Source organism: Taudactylus pleione, unplaced genomic scaffold (assembly GCF_031769625.1).
Source record: "Taudactylus pleione unplaced genomic scaffold, aTauple2 ptg000286l, whole genome shotgun sequence".
Lineage (NCBI taxonomy): Eukaryota > Metazoa > Chordata > Amphibia > Anura > Myobatrachidae > Taudactylus > Taudactylus pleione.
The window spans coordinates 3,730,163-3,757,735 of NW_028284688.1; the positions used below are offsets into that span (position 1 = coordinate 3,730,163).

General features: G+C 45.1%; 1 protein-coding gene across 1 annotated transcript; it reads left to right on the forward strand.

The window, feature by feature from the left end:
- Positions 1–1,966: 1,966 nt before the first annotated feature.
- CFAP410 (cilia and flagella associated protein 410) lies at positions 1,967–26,633 on the forward strand. Its single transcript, XM_088482410.1, has 7 exons — positions 1,967–2,209; positions 4,316–4,334; positions 6,714–6,760; positions 9,907–10,136; positions 15,872–16,049; positions 23,190–23,280; positions 26,159–26,633. Exons 1-7 carry the CDS (start codon positions 2,133–2,135, stop codon positions 26,285–26,287), a joined length of 771 nt encoding a protein of 256 aa, XP_088338536.1. The 5' UTR covers positions 1,967–2,132; the 3' UTR covers positions 26,288–26,633.
- Positions 26,634–27,573: the final 940 nt, after the last annotated feature.

Here is a 27,573-nt window from a genome sequence, read left to right on the forward strand (position 1 = left end):
TTAGATTAATCGAGTACATAGACAAGGGTATGAACTGCTCGCTATTCTTGGGGTTGGTGTTTTGCTACCACAATTTTGCGAGCAGTTCTGACTAAAAAATAACCCAGTGACGTGGTCAATGACGCTGCTGTTTTAAATATGCACACCCATAAAAACCCCGTTTTGACCTTTAAGCACGCCTGCGTTCTGATTTCCACTCCCCATTTTCAAGCACCTTCCCCTGTTACCACCCACATACGCCTCATCCTGTCACTCAAAATAGCAGGCATTCGCTATTTTGCGAGCACATGAATTTCGGCCACACTGACTGGTTAGCGCATGCGTATAACGATCCGTACGCATGCGCAGTTGGGCTAACATCGCTCGGAACGAACGAGCGGCCGCTTACGAGCTGCTCTGAATCAGGCCCTAAGTGACAAGCATAGTGAGCGATTCCACCAAGACATTTCGGCAATGGAACAAAGATATCATGGTAGGTGATCACTACTGCTGGACAGTGACAAGAGAGGCCCCAGAAGAGGAGTACAAGCGACAAGCAAAGAGAAAGCTCCCCCATGTATAGGCCACTATATTACATAGTACTTTCCTATGCTGTATGTTTGTTTCATTGTGTTCTTATTTGTAATTGATTGAATTAAAACAACTGTTATTTATTTTCTATCAAGAAAATATCAGATTATATTAATATAGCTTTTCACTACGACTATATTACTAATGTACATACAGTATAGTGCAAGTAGTGTAGCTCAAAAAATAGAGCTAGTACAAACATTCTGATTTTAGTTTTTCTTGATCTCAAATTAGTGATGTATGACTATTTTTTAGAAAGGAAACAAATTAAAAGTATTCATTTGTTGTACAGTGTAATCAGTGTCAGGGAGTGGTCACCGGGTATGCAATCTGGAAGCCGGCTGCCTTAATACCGGCAGCCGGCTTCCCGACTGTCATATCCCGGCAAGGGAGAAAGGCCGGACAGCCGCGGGGAGGGGGGGGGGGGGATGTTTAGGTTTAGGGCTCCCGGGGGGGACTTAGGCTTAGGCAGCGGGGAAAGGGGTTAGGCACTTAGAGGGGGGATTAGGGTTAGGCACTTGGGGGGGGGAGGTTAGGCACCCCTAAGGAGGGTTAGGTTAGACAATACTTACCTATCCTCGATTGGGATTTCCAGCGCTGTTGGGCTTCCGCTGCCGGGATCTCTGCTGATGTCGGTCTGCCGCTGCCGGGAATCGAAACGCCGGCCATGCGGCTGGCGGTATTTCATACCAATTCCGGTCGCCGGGGGGGAAGGGGGGGGGGGTCAGAAAAACGCAAGCGTCTTTGTACATTGAAGGGAGTACGTACATTAGCCCGAGCAATTGGATATGCAGCATGAGAGTCCAGTTTAGGCACTTAGAGGGGGGAAGGTTAGGATATGCTTACCTTTGACCATCACGATTTCCTCCTCTGTCGGGATTCCAACCGCCGAACCCATGCCCATAAATCATACCGATTCCCAGCAGTGAGGTGACGAGGTGCTATTCCTATAATAACACTTTTATACCGAAGTTCCAGGTCTGACACGGAACGTCCCCGCCACCGACCCAGGATATTCCTGAGTCGGGTCTGCAGTGACCCGGCTCTTTCTGGCGTTAAACTGGATGCTTGGAGATGACGTCATCTCCAAGCGCCACTGAAGCCAGCATGCGGCGCGATCCGATTCCATGTGACCCGGATCACGCCTTTTACACTGCAGGGTTTCACGGGTCATTCCCGTGTTAAATCCTGCAAGTTACCTGGGTTGGATTGCTGGGTCACTCGGTGTAATAGGGTTATCACTGTCTCAGCGAGAGACAGCTAGCCATTATATAGACAGACACGTCCCTCCCCCCATGCTAGCTCCACCACCCAATCCGTTTCTCTATTCGTCGTTATGCCTGTCACTCACTCACTTCTGACCAATGAGACGCCGGAGCTCGGAGCGAGGCTTGGAACGCAGGTCGCTGACAGGCTGGCAGGAAGCAGGACGCAGCAGCAGCACGCCACACCCCCTAGCGACCAGCCAAGCAGCAGACGCCGGTGCAGCCTCAGCCCTAGTTACCGGGTGGCGGGGAGGAGGCTGGTTATTCCCTCCGGTACCGGCACACCGCACGCCGGGCATGAAGCTGACGCGAAAGCAGGTTCTGTCCCGGGCTAAGGCCCCTGACCTGGAGAGTGTGAGGAAGCTGAACTGCTGGTGAGTGCGGGAGGGCGCTGCACACGGTGACTCATTGCTGCTAGGGGGGTATTGCCTGTCATTGTTGCCCATTGTAATCCACAGTACCGCGTCTGGTGCCCGGTGTAATTTGCAGTACCGCATCTGGTGCCCGGTGTAATTTGCAGTACCGCATCTGGTGCCCGGTGTAATTTGCAGTACCGCGCTTGGTGCCCGGTGTAATTTGCAGTACCGCGCCTGGTGCCCGGTGTAATTTGCAGTACCGCGCTTGGTGCCCGGTGTAATTTGCAGTACCGCATCTGGTGCCCGGTGTAATTTGCAGTACCGCATCTGGTGCCCGGTGTAATTTGCAGTACCACGCCTGGTGCCCGGTGTAATTTGCAGTACCGCGCCTGGTGCCCGGTGTAATTTGCAGTACCGCGCTTGGTGCCCGGTGTAATTTGCAGTACCGCGCCTGGTGCCCGGTGTAATTTGCAGTACCGCGCTTGGTGCCCGGTGTAATTTGCAGTACCACGCCTGGTGCCCGGTGTAATTTGCAGTACCGCGCCTGGTGCCCGGTGTAATTTGCAGTACCGCGCCTGGTGCCCGGTGTAATTTGCAGTATCGCGCCTGGTGCCCGGTGTAATTTGCAGTACCGCGTCTGGTGCCCGGTGTAATTTGCAGTACCGCATCTGGTGCCCGGTGTAATTTGCAGTACCGCGCCTTGTGCCCGGTGTAATTTGCAGTACCGCGCCTAGTGCCCGGTGTAATTTGCAGTACCGCGCCTGGTGCCCGGTGTAATTTGCAGTACCGCGCCTGGTGCCCGGTGTAATTTGCAGTACCGCATCTGGTGCCCGGTGTAATTTGCAGTACCGCGCTTGGTGCCCGGTGTAATTTGCAGTACCGCGCCTGGTGCCCGGTGTAATTTGCAGTACCGCGCCTGGTGCCCGGTGTAATTTGCAGTACCGCGCCTGGTGCCCGGTGTAATTTGCAGTACCGCGCCTGGTGCCCGGTGTAATTTGCAGTACCGCGCCTGGTGCCCGGTGTAATTTGCAGTACCGCATCTGGTGCCCGGTGTAATTTGCAGTACCGCATCTGGTGCCCGGTGTAATTTGCAGTACCGCGCCTAGTGCCCGGTGTAATTTGCAGTACCACGCCTGGTGCCCGGTGTAATTTGCAGTACCGCGCCTGGTGCCCGGTGTAATTTGCAGTACCGCGCCTGGTGCCCAGGATTGTAAGACAAACCATGCCTGCTGCCAAGCGTAATATGCAGGACCGTGCCTGATGCCCAATGTAATGTGCAAAACCATGCCTGATGCTAGTGTAATATCTGTGTCTAGTAACCATCTTAATATGCGGAATGGTTCCTGGTGCCCATTTTAATATGCAGAGCTGTGTCCGTCGAGCACCGTAATATGCAGAGCTGTGCTATGTAGAACGTGCCTGGTGTGCACTGTGCTATGTAGAACGTGCCTGGTTCTCGCTGCGCTATTTAGAACGAGCCTGGTGCGCCCTGCGCTATGTAGAACGTGCCTGGTGCGCCCTGCGCTATTTAGAACGTGCCTGGTTCGCCCTGCGTTATGTAGAACGTGCCTGGTGCGCCCTGCGCTATTTAGAACGTGCCTGGTGCGCCCTGCGCTATTTAGAACGAGCCTGGTGCGCCCTGCGCTATGTAGAACGTGCCTGGTGCGCCCTGCGCTATGTAGAACGTGCCTGGTGCGCCCTGCGCTAAGTAGAACGTGCCTGGTGCGCCCTGCGCTATGTAGAACGTGCCTGGTGCGCCCTGCGCTATGTAGAACGTGCCTGGTGCGCCCTGCGCTATGTAGAACGTGCCTGGTGCGCCCTGCGCTATGTAGAACGTGCCTGGTGCGCCCAGCGCTATGTAGAGTATGCTTGGTGCGTACAACGTGCCTGGTGCGTGCTGGGCTATGTAGAACGTGCTTGGTGCGCGCTGGGCTATGTAGAACGTGCCCGGTGCCGCACTGAGCTATGTAGAACGTGCCCGGTGCCGCACTGAGCTATGTAGAACGTGCCCGGTGCCGCACTGAGCGATGTAGTACATGCCTGGTGCGCGCTGTGCCATGTAGAACATGCCTGGTGTTGATGTTTTCAAATGTACCTGTTCACTGTTTCTTTGCTTTGTTTCAGGGGAAGCCGCCTTACAGATGTAAGTGATATCTTTATGCCTCGTATTTGTGTCTTACTGTGCTGAAAATAAAATGCGTGATTTGTTTTACTTGTACAGGCTTACAAATGAGATTAATTGTTAGGAATGGTAGAAATAGAGAATCAGAGTCGGACTAAACCCGAGTTGTGTCTTTTCTTACCCCCCAAACAATTTTTTCGTTTTTTTTAATGTACTTGTGCATTAGATGGGGATAAGAGTATTTACCATGCCGGCATTTTACACTTACAGCTGCCTGTGTCAAGTGGTTTGGGGCAGGGATTGGAGGGGATGTGTAGATGGTAGAAAAAATTAAAAAAATAAATCTAAAAAAGTTAAAATTAAAAAAATAAAAGTGCAGATAAAGTCAAATAACATGATTTAAATAATATAAAATAACAAAAAAGGATAAGTAATTTACAAATTTAGCAACAGGCAGTCAGCAAATTTAAAAGTAGTGATTAATAACCACATACATCTAAGTAATGTTTACAGTCTTTTTGGACTGATTGGTGTAGTGGTGGGAGGTCCGGTTTGTGCGGTCTTGCTCGAGGATGCTTCACAGTGGTGTGGGTGAGGCTGTCCCTAACTGACCCTACCTGACATCATCACATACAGCCACGGCCACACTGACCAGATCACTGCTGCACACCACCGGAAATTGCGGCAAGAAGAAGAGCAGCATCCACAGGTAGGGTCAGGTAGGGACATCCTCACCCACACCACTGTGAAGCATCCTCGAGCAAGACCGCACAAACCGGACCTCCCACCACTACACCAATCAGTCCAAAAGACTGTAAACATTACTTATGGGCCAAATAGTGATGCCAAACTCATAGGAATGCTGCTCCAGCCGTTACCTGGTTGGTTGCTGCTATCTATGGCAGGGTAGCATGCTGGTCGAATGTTACAATGCCTGTCAGACAACGATGTCCACGAGTTTTTCATCGACCACAGCAGTACTCGCTGGATACCTTCACTGATTTGTAGTTGCGGTACACCCTTCAAATCATTGATTTCGCAGATGGAGTGACCCTTCTCTCTGGAAGCTACTATCCGCCTCGTTCAAAGTCGCTTAAATAGTGACGCGCTGCCATCTTCACTGCTACTTACACAACAGCGGATTGCAGATGTATCTGCCTAGATATACTGTAGTACTTCAATTGCGGGGTTGTGGTGGCGTGTACTGGGAATGGCAGCGGCTGCCTCCGTTTTCCTGACAAATGATTTTGTGACAGGTATAAATATACTGTATCTGTTGTGTTGCATTCACAAATTTTAGTGTAGTGTGTACAGTAGTTGGTTTTATATTTTGTATTGTGTCCGTCTTCAGTAGTTGGTTTTATTTTTGTATTGTGTCCTCCTCCAGTAGTTGGTTTTATTTTTGTATTGTGTCCTCCTCCAGTAGTTGGTTTTATTTTTGTATTGTGTCCTCCTCCAGTAGTTGGCTTTATTTTTGTATTGTGTCCTCCTTCAGTAGTTGGTTTTATTTTTGTATTGTGTCCTCCTCCAGTAGTTGGTTTTATTTTTGTATTGTGTCCTCCTCCAGTAGTTGGCTTTATTTTTGTATTGTGTCCTCCTTCAGTAGTTGGTTTTATTTTTGTATTGTGTCCTCCTCCAGTAGTTGGTTTTATTTTTGTATTGTGTCCTCCTCCAGTAGTTGGCTTTATTTTTGTATTGTGTCCTCCTTCAGTAGTTGGCTTAATTTTTGTATTGTGTCCTCCTTCAGTAGTTGCCTTTTATTTTTGTATTGTGCCCTCCTCCAGTAGTTGGTTTTATTTTTGTATTGTGTCCTCCTTCAGTAGTTGCCTTTGTTTTTGTATTGTGTCCTCCTTCAGTAGTTGCCTTTGTTTTTGTATTGTGTCCTCCTTCAGTAGTTGCCTTTATTTTTGTATTGTGTCCTCCTCCAGTAGTTGGCTTTATTTTTGTATTGTGTCCTCCTTCAGTAGTTGGCTTTATTTTTGTATTGTGTCCTCCTTCAGTAGTTGGTTTTATTTTTGTTATGTGTCCTCCTTCCACTCCTATGGTAACTACTTTCTCTTAGTTTGGTTATATCTATCAGGTGGAACTAGTGTAATAAATAATATATATTGTTTGTTATGTGTTGTTTGTAAAACAATACATATTGTTTATAATTTAGGAACTGACGGGTGTACAGCTCTTTTTTTTTTTTTTTTTTTTTACATTAGAGCAAAACGCCAGTAAAGTGAAACTACTCTGTGCAATAAAATAAATGAGTTTCCATATATATTTATGAAATAAAGAAAGTCTAAATACAGTATTTTCTTTGTGACTGCTTCATATGCTTTGTGAACAAATTATTGTCTATCATAAACTGTTATTTTAATATTGTGAATAACACTCTCTTTTTATGTTTTACAGATCTCAATTTTTCATGAACTTCCAAACATTGAAGTTATAACACTAAGGTGGGTGATTTTACATGTAACATAAGTACAAAGTACCGTTAATAGGAGTCGCTTGCTTACTTTACCATGGGTTTGTGTATACATTATACATAAATATTTATTTATTTTTATAGGTTGAGTCTCCCATATCCAAATATTCTGAATATTTTTAGCATGACTGAGATAGTGAAACCTTTACTTTTTGATGGTTCAATGTACACAAACTTTGTTTTAGGCACAAAATTATTAAAAAAGAAAGTATAAAATGACATATAGGATCTGTGTATAAGGTGTATATGAAACATAAATGAATTTCATATATGTACACAAACATTGTTTGAGCCACAAAATTATTGAAAATATTGTATAATAATACCTTCAGGCTGTGTGTATAAGGTGTATAGAAATCATAAATGTATTATGTGTTTAGATTTGGGCCCTATTCTTAAGACATTTCTATATGGTATGCACATATTCCAAAATACGGAATATTCCAATATCTAAAATACCCCTGGTCCTAAGCATTTTGGATATGGGAGACTCAACCTATAATAGCAATTAACAGGAAACAAGTGGTCTCAAGTGTGTCTCCAACCCATTTAATTACTGTTTCTCACTACCAAAATATTATTATTTTTTATTTTAAATTGTCCACTGTAAGATTGAGCATCAGAAAACGTCCTGAGATGTAATTTCCCTGTAGTTACCAGCTGGACTGCGCTGTGATTGTATTTGCTACGGTGTCACAGTGTATTTTCCCAAAGTAAAAAGAAACCGTTAGTTCCTGTGTAAGCTGTCTGTACTTGTTTACTCAGTAATGTTTCCAGCACGGCATCCATCTATCTGTAAGGAAACCCAGGGGAATCCGCAATACGAAATGCAGAGAGGTCGCAATGGCGATTTTCACGCAGATCGAGCGATTATTGCCATTGCGTATAAGTCGCACTGCACACAGAGAACCCATTCACAACATGAGTTACCAGGTAGCCAGCATTTGGTGTAGGTAACGGTGGGGGTCAGGATAATGCAGGTATGTCTTACCATTTAAACGCTGTTACATGGCCGTACATGAATTAGCCATTGCGAAAGATACAACATGCTTCTTGTGGAGCCGCAGTGCGACTGAATGAAAGCACAAGTACATAAACGGCAAATCGGAGAAGCCCGTATTCGTATCACTAGATGTGAAAATAATAAAATAAAATTTTTTTTTTTTTCTTCTTTTTGTACCTAGGCAGGTAAAGCCGCATTACAATTTGAAAACCTGTTTCCTAAGGTGGCCCCTCAATTGGGAGAATGTTATGTATGTAGCAGGCCATGGCGATCTGTGTTGTCACACAGAATAAATTGCGTTGGCTTTTAGCTGCGGCTTTCAGGAGAATGGAGGAAGTCCAGGAAAAACGGCCTAAGTCAGAGGTTCCCAAACTTTTTTGAATCACTGCGCCCTACAGTAACGGCATTGTTTTCACGGCACCCCAAAGACAAAAGTTTTGTTATTGGGAACTTCAGAAAAAAATGTAGTAAAATGATAAAGTGAAGTCAATCGTGCTTATCTGTCATCCTTAGGGTCAATTATGTGCTTATCTGTCATCCTTAGGGTCAGTTATGTGCTTATCTGTCATCCTTAGGGTCAGTTATGTGCTTATCGGTCATCCTTAGGGTCAGTTATGTGCTTATCGGTCATCCTTAGGGTCATTTATGTGCTTATCGGTCATCCTTAGGGTCAGTTATGTGCTTATCGGTCATCCTTAGGGTCAGTTATGTGCTTATCGGTCATCCTTAGGGTCAGTTATGTGCTTATCTGTCATCCTTAGGGTCAGTTATGTGCTTATCGGTCATCCTTAGGGTCAGTTATGTGCTTATCGGTCATCCTTAGGGTCATTTATGTGCTTATCGGTCATCCTTAGGGTCAGTTATGTGCTTATCGGTCATCCTTAGGGTCAGTTATGTGCTTATCGGTCATCCTTAGGGTCAGTTATGTGCTTATCTGTCATCCTTAGGGTCAGTTATGTGCTTATCGGTCATCCTTAGGGTCAGTTATGTGCTTATCGGTCATCCTTAGGGTCAGTTATGTGCTTATCGGTCATCCTTAGGGTCAGTTATGTGCTTACATGTCATCCTTAGGGTCAGTTATGTGCTTATCTGTCATCCTTAGGGTCAGTTATGTGCTTACATGTCATCCTTAGGGTCAGTTATGTGCTTACCTGTCATCCTTAGGGTCAGTTATGTGCTTATCTGTCATCCTTAGGGTCAGTTATGTGCTTATCTGTCATCCTTAGGGTCAGTTATGTGCTTACCTGTCATCCTTAGGGTCAGTTATGTGCTTATCTGTCATCCTTAGGGTCAGTTATGTGCTGACCTGTCATCCTTAGGGTCAGTTATGTGCTGACCTGTCATCCTTAGGGTCAGTTATGTGGTGTTGGACAGGTTTGAGATTCTGTTTGTACACATATTTACATTACATTGACCATGCCTAATTTGATTTGGTGCTGGACCACCAACCTGAGGCACCCCTGCAAGTGTCCTGAGGCACCCCAGGGAGCCAGGGCCCCCAGGTTGGGAACCACTGGCCTAGGTAGTAATACAGCTCTGAGATGATGCTCGCTGACTTGTTTTTCTGTGCTTAGTTCTTGTTGTTTTCCACTCAGAGCAGCCGCCTCTGCCAGCAGCTACGTAATTCTACAAACACCACCATACCCAAGATGTCAGTGGCTGCTAAGTGTTGCTGGGACTTATGGTCCTACTTTCCATTTACTCTATATTTTGTTTTAAAGTGCGGCTTTTTAGAAATGGAGATGTTGCCCATAGCAACCAATCAGATTTTAGCTATTATCTAGAAGGTGCTAGATTAATGATAAGTAGAATTTGATTGGTTGCTATGGACAATAGCTCCACTTCTATAAATTGGGACTTTAGTAAATGCACCCCCCCCCCGTCCTTCCTGCCCAAGTGGTTATTGAATAATACATATTCATTCTCATATAATCTGTATGGTGTCAGACAGGGAGTGGGAGAAATAGATTCTGTAGGTCAGAGGTGCCATATTTCTGGTCATTATAGTAATTGGTTTTTAGAAGCATAACCTGACAGGTCCTCTTCAACTAATGAGCTAAATACAGAATGCCGTATAATGCAAATGTAAATGATTGATCTGTAACTGTTTCCAGTGTAAATAGCATTTCCACCTTGGAGCCAATAAGCCACTGTCAGAATCTGACCGAGTTGTACCTAAGAAAGAACAATATTGGCAGCCTGAGTGAAGTCTATTACCTGAAACTACTTCCCAAACTGAGAATCCTCTGGCTATCGGAGAATCCGTGCTGCTGCCCAGATCCTCACCGGTATAGGATGACCGTCCTGAGGAACCTTCCCAATCTGCAAAAACTCGACAATCAAGGTATTGAGCAATGCGGATGTCTTATGTCTTTCTGTCCTCATACCGGCCTGGTGATGAGCAATACGGATGTCTTCCTGTCTCATACCGGCGTGGGGATGATCAATGTGAATATCTTCCTGTCTCATACCGGCCTAGTGATGAGCAATGCGGATGTCTTCCTCTCTCATACTGGCGTGGTGATGAGCAATGCGGATGTCTTCCTGTCTCATACCGGCGTGGTGATGAGCAATGCGGATGTCTTCCTCTCTCATACTGGCGTGGTGATGAGCAATGCGGATGTCTTCCTGTCTCATACCGGCGTGGTGATGAGCAATGCGGATGTCTTCCTCTCTCATACCGGCGTGGTGATGAACAATGCGGATGTCTTCCTCTCTCATACCGGCGTGGTGATGAGCAATGCGGATGTCCTCCTCTCTCATACCGGCGTGGTGATGAGCAATGCGGATGTCTTCCTGTCTCATACCGGCGTGGTGATGAGCAATGCGGATGTCCTCCTCTCTCATACCGGCGTGGTGATGAGCAATGCGGATGTCTTCCTGTCTCATACCGGCGTGGTGATGAGCAATGCGGATGTCCTCCTGTCTCATACCGGTGTAATTTCGGCAAGTTTGACAGTAAATGTAAGGTGGCAGTGGGTTATGAGGCTGGTTTTGCCTAATAACTGATTTTAATCTTTTAAATTTAGCAGTAAACTTGCCAAAATCACGCAGGTTCCATAATCTCCGAAGCTGTTATATTACCCCCCTGGTATGCTTGGCGGGGTCCAGCTGATGCCTCTGCGCTGCTAATAAATGCAAATAGTCTTGTTATTTACCGTGTGGCTAGAAGTGACATGATATACATTAATAGTTTTCTATGGAGCTTGTGTAGTGATGTGTTTTATTTACAGTTCAATTTCCCATTTAATTTTTTATTTTCTTTGCAGCAGAAATGGAATTTCAAATCCATGTTTATGTATGGGCTCATGTGTAAAATAGCTGCCTATATTTCATGCATAGGATGGCGATGAAATTGGATTACTGTACATATTCTGTTTCTTTAGTCACCTGTAGGGGGCACCAGCCTTCAATATTTAAATGCATCTTAGTGCCCTTTACTAGTTCTCAGTAGACCTGAGCAGAATAAAACCTTTCCTCTACGTGCACATTGAAGGCCATAGGCAGCGTTAGGAGTAATTCCAGCTAGAAGGAGCAGATTTTCAACTTATCAAAACCACGTTGAGCTGCAGGTGGATAAGGGCAAATATGAAGTGTGCAAACAAAACTTTTTTTGAGTAGGGCGCAGCTTAGCTCCTCTGTAAATCGCAATATAAAAATAAAGCTGCCCGGTATTTGTGTGCAAGATTCATAAGAGAAAAAAAATGTTCTGTTTGTATACTATGACACAGGCAAGGAGTGTCTGTATACCAGGGGCGGGGCCACAATCCCTGGTGAATACAGCAATGCCCGGAGCATCCTCAGGATGCTCCGGGGAACTGTAAGGGCAGCAGGGTGACCGTCTGAAGCATTCAAAGGACTCCCCATGTGGCACTGCTGCATAGATTCTTCATAGATGAGGCTAGCAGAAAAAAGCTCAGAGGGCCAGACCAAATGATTCCAAGGGCCTTATATGGCCCCCGGGCCTGATGTTCTCCATCCTTGCTGTATACTATGACCTAGGGAAGGAATGTCTGTATAATATGGTCTAGGGTAGGAATGTCTGTATAATATGGTCTAGGATAGGAATGTCTGTATAATATGGTCTAGGGTAGGAATGTCTGTATAATATGGTCTAGGATAGGAATGTCTGTATAATATGGTCTAGGATAGGACACGGGGGAGGAGTGTCTGTACAGTAGGACACGGGGAAGGAGTGTCTGTACAGTAGGACACGGGGAAGGAGTGTCTGTACAGTAGGACACGGGGAAGGAGTGTCTGTACAGTAGGACACGGGGAAGGAGTGTCTGTACAGTAGGACACGGGGGAGGAGTGTCTGTACAGTAGGACACGGGGAAGGAGTGTCTGTACAGTAGGACACGGGGAAGGAGTGTCTGTACAGTAGGACCCGGGGATGGAGTGTCTGTACAGTAGGACCCGGGGAAGGAGTGTCTGTACAGTAGGACCCGGGGAAGGAGTGTCTGTACAGTAGGACCCGGGGAAGGAGTGTCTGTACAGTAGGACCCGGGGGAGGAGTGTCTGTACAGTAGGACCCGGGGGAGGAGTGTCTGTACAGTAGGACCCGGGGGAGGAGTGTCTGTACAGTAGGACCCGGGGGAGGAGTGTCTGTACAGTAGGACCCGGGGGAGGAGTGTCTGTACAGTAGGACCCGGGGGAGGAGTGTCTGTACAGTAGGACCCGGGGGAGGAGTGTCTGTACAGTAGGACCCGGGGGAGGAGTGTCTGTACAGTAGGACCCGGGGGAGGAGTGTCTGTACAGTAGGACCCGGGGGAGGAGTGTCTGTACAGTAGGACCCGGGGGAGGAGTGTCTGTACAGTAGGACCCGGGGGAGGAGTGTCTGTACAGTAGGACCCGGGGGAGGAGTGTCTGTACAGTAGGACCCGGGGGAGGAGTGTCTGTACAGTAGGACCCGGGGGAGGAGTGTCTGTACAGTAGGACCCGGGGGAGGAGTGTCTGTACAGTAGGACACGGGGAAGGAGTGTCTGTACAGTAGGACACGGGGAAGGAGTGTCTGTACAGTAGGACACGGGGGATGAGTGTCTGTACAGTAGGACACGGGGAAGGAGTGTCTGTATAGTAGGACACGGGGAAGGAGTGTCTGTATAGTAGGACACGGGGAAGGAGTGTCTGTACAGTAGGACACGGGGGAGGAGTGTCTGTACAGTAGGACACGGGGGAGGAGTGTCTGTACAGTAGGACACGGGGAAGGAGTGTCTGTACAGTAGGACACGGGGGAGGAGTGTCTGTACAGTAGGACACGGGGAAGGAGTGTCTGTACAGTAGGACACGGGGAAGGAGTGTCTGTACAGTAGGACACGGGGAAGGAGTGTCTGTACAGTAGGACACGGGGATGGAGTGTCTGTACAGTAGGACCCGGGGAAGGAGTGTCTGTACAGTAGGACCCGGGGAAGGAGTGTCTGTACAGTAGGACCCGGGGGAGGAGTGTCTGTACAGTAGGACCCGGGGGAGGAGTGTCTGTACAGTAGGACCCGGGGGAGGAGTGTCTGTACAGTAGGACCCGGGGGAGGAGTGTCTGTACAGTAGGACCCGGGGGAGGAGTGTCTGTACAGTAGGACCCGGGGGAGGAGTGTCTGTACAGTAGGACCCGGGGGAGGAGTGTCTGTACAGTAGGACACGGGGAAGGAGTGTCTGTACAGTAGGACACGGGGAAGGAGTGTCTGTACAGTAGGACACGGGGAAGGAGTGTCTGTACAGTAGGACACGGGGAAGGAGTGTCTGTACAGTAGGACACGGGGAAGGAGTGTCTGTACAGTAGGACACGGGGAAGGAGTGTCTGTACAGTAGGACACGGGGGAGGAGTGTCTGTATAGTAGGACACGGGGACAATGGGCAGCATGGTGGCTCAATGGTTCGCTTTGCTGCCATTTAGGACAGGAGTTATGGAAATGTTATATTTGTATGTTCTCCCTGTGTGTACTTGGTTTTCCATCAGGTGCTCTGGATTCCAAGCTTATTCCCAAACCTACTGGCAGCTTCATTGGCTTCTGACAAAAAGTAAATGGTTTGTTTGTGTTCTCATGTGGTAGGGAATGTAGATTGTAAGCTCCACTATAACAGGGACGACTGAAGTGAATGTTCTTTGTAAAGTGCTGCAGAATATCTGTGCGCTGGCAAAAGTAATAAATAAGTTGCAGCAACTCACCTCCCCGTCTCCCCCCAGCAGCCTCTCACCTCCCCCCGTGTGCCATCGGAAGCCAGCAGGCGCGGATTTGGGCCAGGCTGCCTTCTGATGGCACACGGGGGAAGGCGATTACAGCTGGCGCACCAGCAGGCAGCGGCGGACCTGGACAGACAGCGCCGGCTCAATTTGAATGTGCTGTTGGTCATGAACCAATCGGAGCTCCCAGACCAGCAGCCAATCAGGAGCCACCACTGCTAATTGGTTGGTGGTCTGCCAGCTCTGATTGCCTTGCGACTAGCGGCGCTGTCTCTCCATGTCTTCCTGCCGGTGTGCCAGCTGTAATCAGCTGGTAGATCAGCACCAAATCAACACCGCTGCCACCCGGGTCCCCCTAGACCGGCCCACCTTGTGTGCGTGACTGGGTGCAGGGGGTGCGGCGGGCCACAGAGGCAGTTCGAGCACCATAGTAGCCGCACCACTTGCACCCATGGTAGTTACGCTATGCAAGTGGGGTCCTTTTCAGGATCAATGGAATGGGGTTATTGGCTAGGACATTTTAAACAAATAAAGGCTGCAGGTGTGGTTCAGGGTCTAGGCTTTAACCCGGCAACGCTGGGTATCCCAGCTTTTGTTGAATATAATGGAAAGAGTTACCCAGATAAGGTCAAGGACATCAGAGATGGTGAATACTTAGTGAGCACAATGGAGCAACCTGGCAGCAACCGATCACCGGGTGACATATTTTATACATCTGCACAATTAGTCAGGAAGATAAACATGCCTACATTGATTAATTCATGTGGACTTTTTATCAGAGCCTTTTGACTGGGCACAGAAATGTAACGTGAGTCACATTCATATGTAACATGAGAAACTTGTCAAAATTGATTTTAAGTAAAGATTGGTTAACATTCAGTTTTTTTTATTTGTGTGTCAATCATAAGTTTAGGGTCTATAAGTGCATAGTATAACAATCATATTGTAAAAATAATTTTGAGAGCAGGTTTAAGTAAATATGTAAGTCCCTCAGTTCCTATGTCCATTCTGTTGTAACATGAGTCACACATATAAACGATAAAATTTAACTACCAAGAGTGTACATATGTTTAAGCATTTATTATGACTTCCTACCCCATATTTTATTGTCATATTTTTTAAATCTTGAATTTCAGCTTTATTTTTGGTGTGTGCGGTGCATTTAAACTTCTAAAAATAAACTTGAAATGTAACGTTAGTCACATGGAATGACCCACATATTCTCATACAGGGCACTACATGAATAAACTTTAATAAAGAAATGCCATATGCCCATATGCCAGAGGTTTCCAAACACTGGCCCTGATTCAGAGCCGGACGCTCTGACAGAGCGCTCGCTCTGAATCAGGGAGTCCTTTTTTTTTTTTTTTTTTTGTATGTAGCGGCCTCCTGGCCGCTCGCATTGCTGTGAGTTGCCACCCACAGCTAATATGAGAGGCCAGGATGATGGTCGCGATGTAAAGGCCCCCATTGATCAGCAATTGATTGTAGCAATCGTGCAGTTTGCAATCGATTGTGTATAAAAAATCTTTCCCTTTTTCAATCGAGTGTGGCAATTTTTCAATCGATTGAAAAAGGGAAAGATTTTTATACACAATCGATTGCAAATTGCACGATTGCTGCAATCAATTGCTGATGTATGGGGGCCTTAATACTGTACATTCTCACCTGAACACGTCTTATGGCCACTGAAGTGTTTTTGGAGCAAAGTTTCATGTTCTCTTCAGACCAGCAGAGTATTATGTGAATTTTAGTTCTGGAGGGCAGGGATTACATAAAATATGTAATAGCTGAACTGTATTACCTACTCGCATATTAAAATAAATTAGTTTTAAAACATTTTGCTAAGAAGAAGTTATTTTCCTGTAGACTACTGATCGTTGCTCTTCCTTCCCTGACAGCGGTGACAGCAGAAGAGGTCTCCAAGGCTATTACAGAAGGTGAGGAGTTCTCTGCTCCTCCAGCTGACTCCTCTAATACCGAGAATGGTCATTCAGAGCCAGCAGCAGAGCAGAACTGTCCCGAAGCCACAACAGAGTCTGAGAACGACGGGCTAAACTTCAGCATGGAAGAAACAAAGTAAGTGCTGACTGTGCTCATATTTACTACATATCTACTGCGGGCTTTTAGAAGTGGAGATGTTGCCCATAGCAACCAATGAGATTCTAGCTATTATCTTCTAGAAGGTGGTAGATAAATGATAAGAGGAATCTGGTTGATTGCTATAGGTAACAGCTCCACTTCTAAAAACCCGCACTTTAGTAAATATCCCCCTTAGAGTGGTAATACTAAGGAGGAGCTTCAATTAGCCCTGATAAATTCTCGGGGGTGAAAAAGGTAGGTAGCCTGGGGCTTTATCGCCTGAGACTATTCAACTAGGCTTCCTTTTACCCCCGGTAGCTGTGAATATGCCCATTAAATGAAGGCATTAAAGGTCGTTAACACTGGTTATCGGGCGTTAACACACTGAATCCGTGAAAAGGTCACGGATTTGTACATTAACTGGCTGTTATCACCTTATAACAGCACAGTTATCGGGGAAATCCCTGTTAAGTGGGGCTAATTGAATCTCCCCCATAGAGTAATACTTAGGTCTTTATTTAAAAAAAAAAAAAAAAATGTTACTCAGGTTAATTGAGATATAGAAAAGGTTAGACAAAAGAGACAGCATCATTATATGTAATCAAACTAACACGCACACACACACATAAAACCCCTGTATTAATCTCACCAAGTAATATTTACTTGAAATATGCGTCCGAGTCTGTAAAATCATCGCAATGGAACGTGGCGTGGAAAACAGCCGCTGGCACTGTAACGTAGCATTTCCTATACAGATACAGCAGAATGCGGGCACAGAACAAACCCATGCCACATATCGTATTAATCAGCATAGTCTGCTCGTGCGTCTAATTCACATCGCATTGCAGCGAAAAAGACGCTCGACCTGAGTAAACTCGCACGGGACTAGGCGCGACTAGAAGGGCTGTTTAATGCGATTGTAGCAACAGTGACGGGGGATACATCTGTAAATAAAGCAATCTTACAATGCTACCTATGACTACTGATCAGCATGGTAATAGGTGACTAAGGGGGAGATGTATCGAGCCTTGGAGAGAGAGAAATCTCTCTCCAAAGCTTTATACATAGATCCCTAATTACCAATCGGCTCCCAACTGTCATTTTTCAAACGCGGCCTGTAACATGACAGTTAGAAGCAGCTTGGTTGGTGCTTTATCTCCCTCCAAGGCTTTGTACATTTCAACGATGGAACACTTAACTGAATAGGTCCCATTGTCAGACTTTTTTGTTTGCACTTGTAGATCCCATCTTTTGACTCTGAATCTTATAGTGATCTAGCGATCTCGATAGACTGCGGAAAACATATAGGGCAAAATTTACTAAGCGGCAGTTTGATGGAGGGTTCTATTCTGTTCTAAACCCCGGGGGTTTGGTGGCGGTTTTGCAGCGGTTTCTGAATTACAGCCCTCTTCTATTCTATTCTAAAATGTGTTTTGATGGCAGTGTTGCAGCGGTTTTGGCCTTAGTAAATCTGCAGATAGCAAAACCGCCGCCAAACCGCAGTCAAAACACATTTTAGAATAGAATAGAACAGGGCTGTCATTTAGAAACTGCTGCAAAACCGCCACCAAACCCACGGGGTTTAGAATAGAATAGAATCCGCCACCAAACCGCCGGGGTTTAGAACAGAATAGAACCCGCCGTCAAACCGCCGTCTAGTAAATTTCATCCATAGAATTTTGTGTAATAAGGGGTTATCTTTGTTACACAAATGTATCCAGCCAAGAGATTTTTAGCCTTTACAAGGCCTAAAATGCTAAGATTTGAAATTGGATCAACAGAATGTAATATATTTCACTATATATAATATATCTAATAATAATAATAGTGAGTGGGGGGGGGGGTGGAGGTTTTGATATTCGTAAATACAAGAGAGATTTAATAGCTTACCAGACAAATGAAAACATCTGTTGGAGGAGGCCAAATGATGTGGTAGAGCGTTTCTAAGTTACAGTTATCTGCGCCATCATCCTAATATCCTGCGCTTCGCCCAGATATTAAAACAATAATTACTGTGCATTGTAATATACAATATATATTCCGTAATATTATCAATAAATATGTATTAATGTTGCACTGTATTTATGACACAGGAGGCTTGTTGCACCAATAAATAGGTTTTATTAAATAAGCAGATATTGAAAAAAATAGAAATGAAAATTAAATCACAGATTCATTAATATAGCAGCATTTATCTGATCTCGGTGGAACGAGAATACGATTCTTAGATACAAAGAGTTAATCAAGCCACACAAGTAATATATGTTAAAAAAGACATTTATTACAAAGTAAAGGAAAGAATACTTAACTTTCTTTTAGATCTATTTAAAACATAGATGGCTTCATTCTTCCCAGGAGCCTCTTCCTCCAACACCTTGGAGCTGGGATCTCATACATCAAGCATAGACAGAAGGCTAACTGTATACTGAGAGGTTACCTCTTATATAGGAAGGCAATGTACAGGTATGCATAAGCATTTAACAAGTACAAAGGTCATTTGGAAATATTAAGTAACAGAAAGAGGAAAGAACAGACAGTAGGGGGCACTGCTGCCTCAATTATGAAAGTTGAACATGTTGTAGACATATGGCTATTTATGACGTGTACTCAGATAAACTGCAGGTAAGACACTATTGACGGATGCTTACATATGTATGGCCACATCGCTGGACACAATAAGACACTATTGACGGATGCTTACATATGTATGGCCACATCGCTGGACACAATAAGACACTATTGCCGGATGCTTACATATGTATGGCCACATCGCTGGACACAATAAGACACTATTGACGGATGCTTACATATGTATGGCCACATCGCTGGACACAAGACACTATTGACGGATGCTTACATATGTATGGCCACATCGCTGGACACAATAAGACTCTATTGATGGATGCTTACATATGTATGGCCACATCGCTGGACACAATAAGACTCTATTGATGGATGCTTACATATGTATGGCCACATCGCTGGACACAATAAGACCCTATTGATAGATGCTTACATATGTATGGCCACATCGCTGGACACAATAAGACTATATTGATGGATGCTTACATATGTATGGCCACATCGCTGGACACAATAAGACACTATTGACGGATGCTTACATATGTATGGCCACCTCGCTGGACTCAATAAGACACTATTGACGGATGCTTACATATGTATGGCCACATCGCTGGACACAATAAGACACTATTGATGGATGCTTACATATGTATGGCCACATCGCTGGACACAATAAGACACTATTGATAGATGCTTACATATGTATGGCCACATCGCTGGACACAATAAGACACTATTGATGGATGCTTACATATGTATGGCCACATCGCTGGACACAATAAGACACTATTGATAGATGCTTACATATGTATGGCCACATCGCTGGACACAATAAGACACTATTGATAGATGCTTACATATGTATGGCCACATCGCTGGACACAATAAGACACTATTGACAGATGCTTACATATGTATGGCCACATCGCTGGACACAATAAGACACTATTGACGGATGCTTACATATGTATGGCCACATCGCTGGACACAATAAGACACTATTGACGGATGCTTACATATGTATGGCCACATCGCTGGACACAATAAGACACTATTGACGGATGCTTACATATGTATGGCCACATCGCTGGACACAATAAGACTCTATTGATGGATGCTTACATATGTATGGCCACATCGCTGGACACAATAAGACTCTATTGATGGATGCTTACATATGTATGGCCACATCGCTGGACACAGTAAGACACTATTGATGGATGCTTACATATGTATGGCCACATCGCTGGACACAATAAGACACTATTGACGGATGCTTACATATGTATGGCCACATCGCTGGATACAATAAGACACTATTGACGGATGCTTACATATGTATGGCCACATCGCTGGACACAATAAGACTCTATTGATGGATGCTTACATATGTATGGCCACATCGCTGGACACAATAAGACTCTATTGATGGATGCTTACATATGTATGGCCACATCGCTGGACACAATAAGACTCTATTGATGGATGCTTACATATGTATGGCCACATCGCTGGACACAGTAAGACACTATTGATGGATGCTTACATATGTATGGCCACATCGCTGGACACAATAAGACACTATTGATAGAGGCTTAGTAATGTCTGGCCACAATGGGACACTATTTGCTCTTGGGATTAAACAGTGAACTTTGGGCATTGCTAACCTTTCCTGACACAGCCACTTATATTGCACATAAATGAAACTGCTGAACACAGATGTATATAGCTAAAAACACTACCTAATGTCTTACGCAGATATATCCAGATATCTATTACCTTTATACATTTATAACATCACACTACAATATGGCTTCCAGCAACCATATTAGGTAACCCTACCATATTATCTATAAAACAATAATGTCCCTATTTAGAACATATATACACATAAATACTCAAATATAAAAAATATCATAAATATATATTGATTATGAAAGAACACTATATTAAGAAGAGCTCTTGGAAATCTTATTTTGTGCCGACCGTCAAAGTCCAGATCTCATTGGATTGCTGTGTAGGGTGTCTAGTTAGTAATCATGTAACATATATGTTGCCTTTCAAGGATTCCCATATAATAAGCAAGTCAGTTGTTATAATTAGCAGCTTAGTTATTAAACTTGCGTCCCAGTTAGAGTATCACTCTCCTCACAGTCTCCTAACAATAGTTATATTACCTCAATCCAAATTAGCTGATATATTGTTGCGCCTTGTCTTACTATGCGGTCTGTTGTAATCGCGTGGCCACGCTGTAGAAGTCCGCGGACTAGGTGTATTTGTCCGTGCAGCAATATAGTATCCGGCAATGAGGAGACGCTGTTAGCGGTATTGAACGGCCGCTGCTGTTGTCGTTCCTGTGGGCCGAATACTAGTGTCCGTGCAGGAAATAATGACTGACAGTGGCGAGAGAAGATGGTAAAGGTAGCACTAAGCGGCCGCTGCTGCTATTGTCCCCGGCTTTTCGGCAATAAGGCTCTTGGGTGAACACAGACAACCAGAGCATAATCTGGAAAACACAAGATATCTAGAGGGTGTATGGGCAACACGTTTCGTCCCGTGAACTGCTGGGACTTTCTCAAGTCTTGAGGCGCTAACAGCGTCTCCTCTCCTCATTGCCGGATACTATTTTGCTGCACGGGCAAAGACACCTAGTCCACGGACTTCTACAGCGTGGCGGAGGTACAACAATATACAGTGCATCTGGAAAGTATTCCCTTAACTTTTTCCACATTTTGTTATGTTATAGGCTTATTCCAAAACGGATGAAATTAATTTTTGTCCTCAAAATGCTACACACAATACCCCATAATGACAACATGTAAAAAAATATTTTCACATTTTTGCAAATTTAAAAAAAAAAACCCACTAAGAAATCACATGTACATGGCATTTGCCATGAAGCTCAAAATTGAGCTCCGGTGCATCCTGTTTCCACTGATCATCATTGAGATGTTCCTACAGCTTAATTGGAGTCCACCTGTGGTTAACTCAGTCGACTGGACATGATTTTGAAAGGCATACACCTGTCTATATAAGGTCCCACACTTGACAGTGCATGTCAGAGCACAAACCAAGCATGAAGTCCAAGGAATTTTCTGTAGACCTCCGAGTCAGGATTGTCTTGAGTCACAAATCTGGGGAAGGGTACAGAAGAATATCTGCTGCTTTCAAGGTCCCAATGAGCACAGTGGCCTCCATCATCTGTAAATGGAAGAATTTCGGAACCACCAGGACTCTTCCTAGAGTTGGCCGGCCGTCTAAACTGAGCGTGGGGGAGAAGGGCCCTAGTCAGGGAGGTGACCAAGAACCCGATGGTCACTCTGTCAGAGCTACACCATTCCTCTGTGGAGAGAGGAGAACCTTCCAGAAGGACAACCATCTCTGCAGCAATCCACCAATCAGGCCTGTATGGTAGAGTGGCCAGACGGAAGCCACTCCTTAGTAAAAAGCACATGGTAGCCCACCTTTAGTTAGCCAAAATGCACCTGAAGGACTCTCTGGTCTGATGATTATGTTTGGAGCAAACCAGGCACCGCTCATCACCAGACCAATACCATCCCTACAGTGAAGCATGGTGGTGGCAGCATCATGCTGTGGGGATGTTTTTCAGCGGCAGGAACTGGGAGACTAGTCAGGATAGAGGGAAAGATGAATGCAGCAATGTACAGAGACATCCTGGATGAAAACCTGCTCCAGAGCGCTCTTCACCTCAGACTGGGGCGACGGTTCATATTTCAACAGGACAACGACCCTAAGCACACAGCCAAGATATCAAAGGAGTGGCTTCAGGATAACTCTGTGAATGTCCTTGAGTTGCCCAGCCAGAGCCCAGACTTGAATCCGATTGAACATCTCTGGAGAGATGTGAAAATGGCTGTGCACTGATGCTTCCCATCCAACCTGATGGAGTTTGAGAGGTGCTGCAAAGAGGAATGGGCGAAACTGCCCAAAGATAGGTGTGCCAAGCTTGTGGCATCATATTCAAAAAGACTTGAGGCTGCAATTGCTGCCAAAGGTGCATCAACAAAGTACGGAGCAAAGGTCGTGAATACTTATGTACATGTGATTTCTTTGGTTTTTTTGTTAATTAAATTTGCAAAAATCTCAAAAGCTTTTTACACGTTGTCATTATGGGGTATTGTGTGTAGAATTTTGAGGACAAAAATGAATTTATTCCATTTTGGAATAAGGCTGTAACATAACAAAATGTGGAAAAAGTGAAGCGTTGTGAATACAGGCCGGTGTTATTAGGAAACATACAAGCAAATAAGTTTAGTTTTATAAGCTGTTCATGGACTTTTGACATGTGGAATGTTTTGGTTTGTACATAAGTGGCCAAGTTTGCAAGGACTGACTGGTTGTACTTTAAACATATTAGGAACATGGCCCATCCTGCTGATTAATTTGCAGGAAAAATGTCTTAAATACTAAAACAAAGCTTTAGGTTGCTAAAATTTCAGAATTACAAACCGATATTTTAGAAATAACAATATGATGTTGTATTAGCCAAAAGCTTCCCGTAGACCTTTACATGACAATTTTGTGTTTTTCAAGCAAAATACGTGAACAGCTTGGCATGAAACCGCTCCCAAGAGACAAGTTTTCACCGTCGCCAATGGAGGCAAGTGGAAGCAGAAAGAAGAAGGTATTATTATCTATTTGTAGAGTTGTTATTTATCTGCTTTCTTGGGGAAATCTTGCTTTTATTTAAAAAAAATATATATTTAAATTTCATGCTAATGTAATTAGTCGGCAGTTTCTGTTCAACCCTAATTACTTCTTGCCGCCTCTACACATCACAGACTTGCCCAGCACTACCACAAGCTGCCGCCTCGTGGTACAGCCGCGTTTGGCACACACAACAAACCGAATATACAGTACAACAATCATCCCGGGAAACTGCTCTCTATATTTCCATGGAGCCTGAGCCCCACAAACGCACCTTCCAAAACCAGATGCTTGTTGATTTTTGCTCCTGACGTTGGTTATGTGGGGTCTTTGTTATTATCGCTACAGGAAATGATCTATTTATCTTCCAGGAATGTAATCAAAGTTCTGTATGTGCAAATGGGCGTACATTGTGGGGCAGATAGAGAGATGTAGGTGGGTGTGCGGCGAAGCTCGTCTGCCTAAAGCGCTGTTAAGGCCAGAAATTACCACTTTTCTCTCAAAATCCACAAACTGTCCCTTACTTATGTTACCTCAGTAGCAGTTTTGCTATTCAGCCCACAGGTCCATATCTTACTGAAATTTGTTGGGGGCATTCCCTGGAGCGATGCTTTGTTTTTACGGGCAAAGTAGACTTGTTCATTCGATGTTCTCCTGCCTCTTCTTGTTGTGGTCTCTTTTTGCACAGAGTGCTCTCGCCGTAGGTCTGTCGATGTTCATGGAGTTCAGTAACTTTTTATTTTATTTTATTCTCCTGCGTGTTAGTCACACCGCGCATGTATCCCGATTTTTGTTTTGGAGTTGCAACTCATGCATGGATAAGTACATTGAAAATGCAATGGGCGTTCCTGGGCGATGACTGGGAGGTGACTATTCCGAGACAGGGAGATGATTACGTCTTATGGGCGTGTTGCGGGTGTGTCGCTGAAGTGTTTGGGTACACAGACTCTTAATCGCTCACGAAGGAGGCCGTACTCTGATTGAGAAATCGGACCTGCCATTGGGCTGGTGCAAGTTTGGATGGAGCAACTGTTGGTGGCATCTGAAGATGCACCAGGCGGTAATTCAGCCTCTATAGACGCTGTGAGTGGTGTCTCGGTTCTAGCTTTGTAGCTGCATATGCATAAAGTCTCAGACGTGGGACTGGCAGAGACGCAGCCACAGAAGCTGGTCTTTAAACACCTTTCCCAGTATGCATCCTCGTGTCCCTGATGACTCTTCTTAGCTCCCTTTCTAAAGAACGATCTTTCAAGGCCTTTGTCTCTTTGAGTGCTAGACGTTCAAAATTGTAAGCCAAAAAAGTTTCCGCAGCTCCGCCACCATTGCAACATACACAAATGTTTACAGATGTAATAGATGGGTACGAAAAATGTTTGTGGTTTCCGTATCTTCCGTTTTTTGAGGCCAGTTGCCTCCGTTCAGGTTGATATATTGTAGCATGGAGACGAAGATTCAGAATTTTGTACTGTTATTCAGCTGAGGGCAGGATTAGCTGTGGCAGGGGTCACTCACCAGAGGCCCAGGCCTCGCTGGCTATGCAGGCCACACTCTGGTTCTCCTCTGTGAGGGGAGGAGGTGGAGCAGGGCAGGAGGAGCAGCACCACATGCGTAGTATGAGAGGGATGGGCCCTATTGGTACCATTCAGAACATCCTTGCCTGCTACGAGATGCCTATGGGTGAGGTATGCCAGTGACAGCCTTTACAATGATGCCATCTGGCAGGTTTTAAAGGACAAGCTCTTTTACTTTGAATGCTGACAACGTTTTCAGAATGTAAAGAACAACCGGTTACCTAGGTATTATTGCATGACTGGTGTTTTCATGGGTATCTAAACCACGCAAACAACGTAATCATTGGTAAACAGATCATAACGGGATGCAGTCAGTAAGCCAACGGTCGAAATGCCGACAGCCGAGTCCCCGACCGTCAAATCCCGGCAGGGTACTAATGACAGGCGTCGAAATCCCGACGTCTGTCATTAGACCTATGCCGGGAGCACGACGCCCGGCATACCAACAAAGGTAAGCCGGGCGCGGACAGCCGCGGGGTTAGGTTTCAGGGCTCCCAGGGGGACTTAGGGTTAGGCTAGGGAAAGGGGGGGTTACGGTTAGGCACCCCTGGGTAGAGGTTAGGGTTAGCACCCCCCTGGGAGACTTGGGTTTCAGCTGCGGGGACGAGGGGGTCAGGTTTAGGCATTAGCGGGGGGTTAGGCACTAGAGGGGGAGGTTAGGGTTAGGCACCACTAAGGGAGGATTAGGGTTAGAGGGGGGGTAGGGTTAGCATTACTTGCCTAAATCCGCTGTCGGGATCTTCACCCCTGCCGGGAAGCCGGCGGTAATACATACTGATTCCATAATAACTAACACATCATTATGTCCCAGCCACATCTAGGGCACCCTGCCTTATTGCTTTCTGTGTAGACAGTACATGTAGAACAATATAATGGTTAGTGGATCCCTAGCCCGGTGTATTTTGCCAGCAGTTTGCATCTGAATGAACGAAGGGGTATATCCACTAATCACTGGGTTTTCAAAGCTGACGATTATCGCCCGCTTCGTCCGCTGGATTTAGAGTGGAAAGCGCAATACCGTACATACAAAACTAACCTGATTTAGCATTTGTTACCATTGCTGTTTTACGTTCAGTGGTCAAAACCGCCGAGAATAGTCACCTGCTGTTCAGTAAATTATACCTCTAAGACCCAGTTTTTACATCGTGTAATGGGAGGATAATTAAATAGGTTTCAAATTTGCCTTTTATTAATATAAATTGTTCATGTTTTTTTTTTTTTTTTTTCCATGTTTCAAAAATAATCTTTATTTTTTGTTTTTGTTTTGTTTTTTTATGCCATCAGAATAACATCCTTAACGCGGTCTTGCTGCTGCTGAAGGACCTGGACACCGAGTGCTTGGAAATTGTCCAGAGGACTGCCGAGTCCCGGATTCACCAGCTACAGAGGAAGGAGCTCCAGGAGGAGAGATGAATGTTTCCAGTAATCAGGTGCATGCTGGATTCTTTAGCATTCCTATTGCCAACTGCAATCTAGTCTATAATCAAACAATGCATATTGTACATCATGATGAATGTTTACGTCAAAGCTGAACAAATCTCACCCAGCCGCCTTCGCTGGGCATCTTTCATGAAAAATCACTGGGAAAATTTAAGTATAACCGTAGGAGCGAATCATAGCGTCCATTAAGCATTTTAGGCGAGATAAGAAAACGTATGCAGATAAAGAACTGCCGCCTCACTATTTGCAGATGAAATAAATGTATTTTAGACACTGATGTTTTTTTGTTGAAACAGAATTTATTAAAGAATATACCCTATGCCTCGTTGGGTCATTGCCTATTCATAAATGCTTCTCTCATGTATAATAGAATTGTTGTCTTCAGCAGTAAAACGCCTCCTTGCTTGTGACATTTAGATAAAACAAAACAATCTGTCCTGTTATTTATGCTCGGAAAGCGATCAGGAATATTTCCCGAACAAACCAAGGAACCAGGTTCCGTGTTGCAGACGTGTAAAGCATTGCAAATAATATTTGTTTTTCATTTACAACTGCATGTTCTACAGGTGTGTCCTCACTCGTCTTTGCTGCAGTCGCTCCAAACAGCCCATCATGGCGCGCCTGGTCCTGTGACACTCAGCACTAGGCGTCTCTTTTACCGAAAATGCGACTTAAGGTGGGTACACAGATGATATGTCGCCCGATCCAGCAGATCGGGTCGACACATCGTCCACATCGACCAGTGTGTACCCACTATGAGCGCTCCCGCGGGGTAATTAATCGCATCGACAGATCGCGTGTATATGCTGATCAATCTGTTAATTTGATGAACGACCCCATGCATTTGGATGCAGCTGGTAAACGATATATCGAGCGGTCTTTCACCATATCGTGTGGTGTGTATGGAACGCTCGATATGTTGTACGTCGCATCATGCGTTGGCAGGGTACCCAGGTAGTCTAATGTGTACCCAGCTTAAGTGGCAATGTGATGTGACTAGAGAGCACCAGTAGACTGCGCTTATTCATCTGATATGTGACACTTGTATATCTGTGTGCTGTGAGTCTCTAAATCTGTATATGTAGTGCTACAATGTAGCGGCTGCAGCTTTTTCATTCCAAGTTACCGTTGTGGTTCATATACAGACTCTGGTGCACACAGATATACAAGTGTTGCATGTCAAATTAATCAGCACAGTCTACATCACAATGCAACTTAAACACATTTAATGCAAAAAAAAAAAAGACACCCGATGCTAG

Coding starts and splice junctions, on each gene's coding strand:
- CFAP410 (XM_088482410.1), top strand. CDS start 2,133: ATGAAGCTGACGCGAAAGCAGGTTCTGTCCCGGGCTAAGGCCCCTGAC. Junction 6,761..9,906: donor ATTGAAGTTATAACACTAAG/GTGGGTGATTTT, acceptor AACTGTTTCCAG/TGTAAATAGCATTTCCACCT. Junction 16,050..23,189: donor TTCAGCATGGAAGAAACAAA/GTAAGTGCTGAC, acceptor GTGTTTTTCAAG/CAAAATACGTGAACAGCTTG.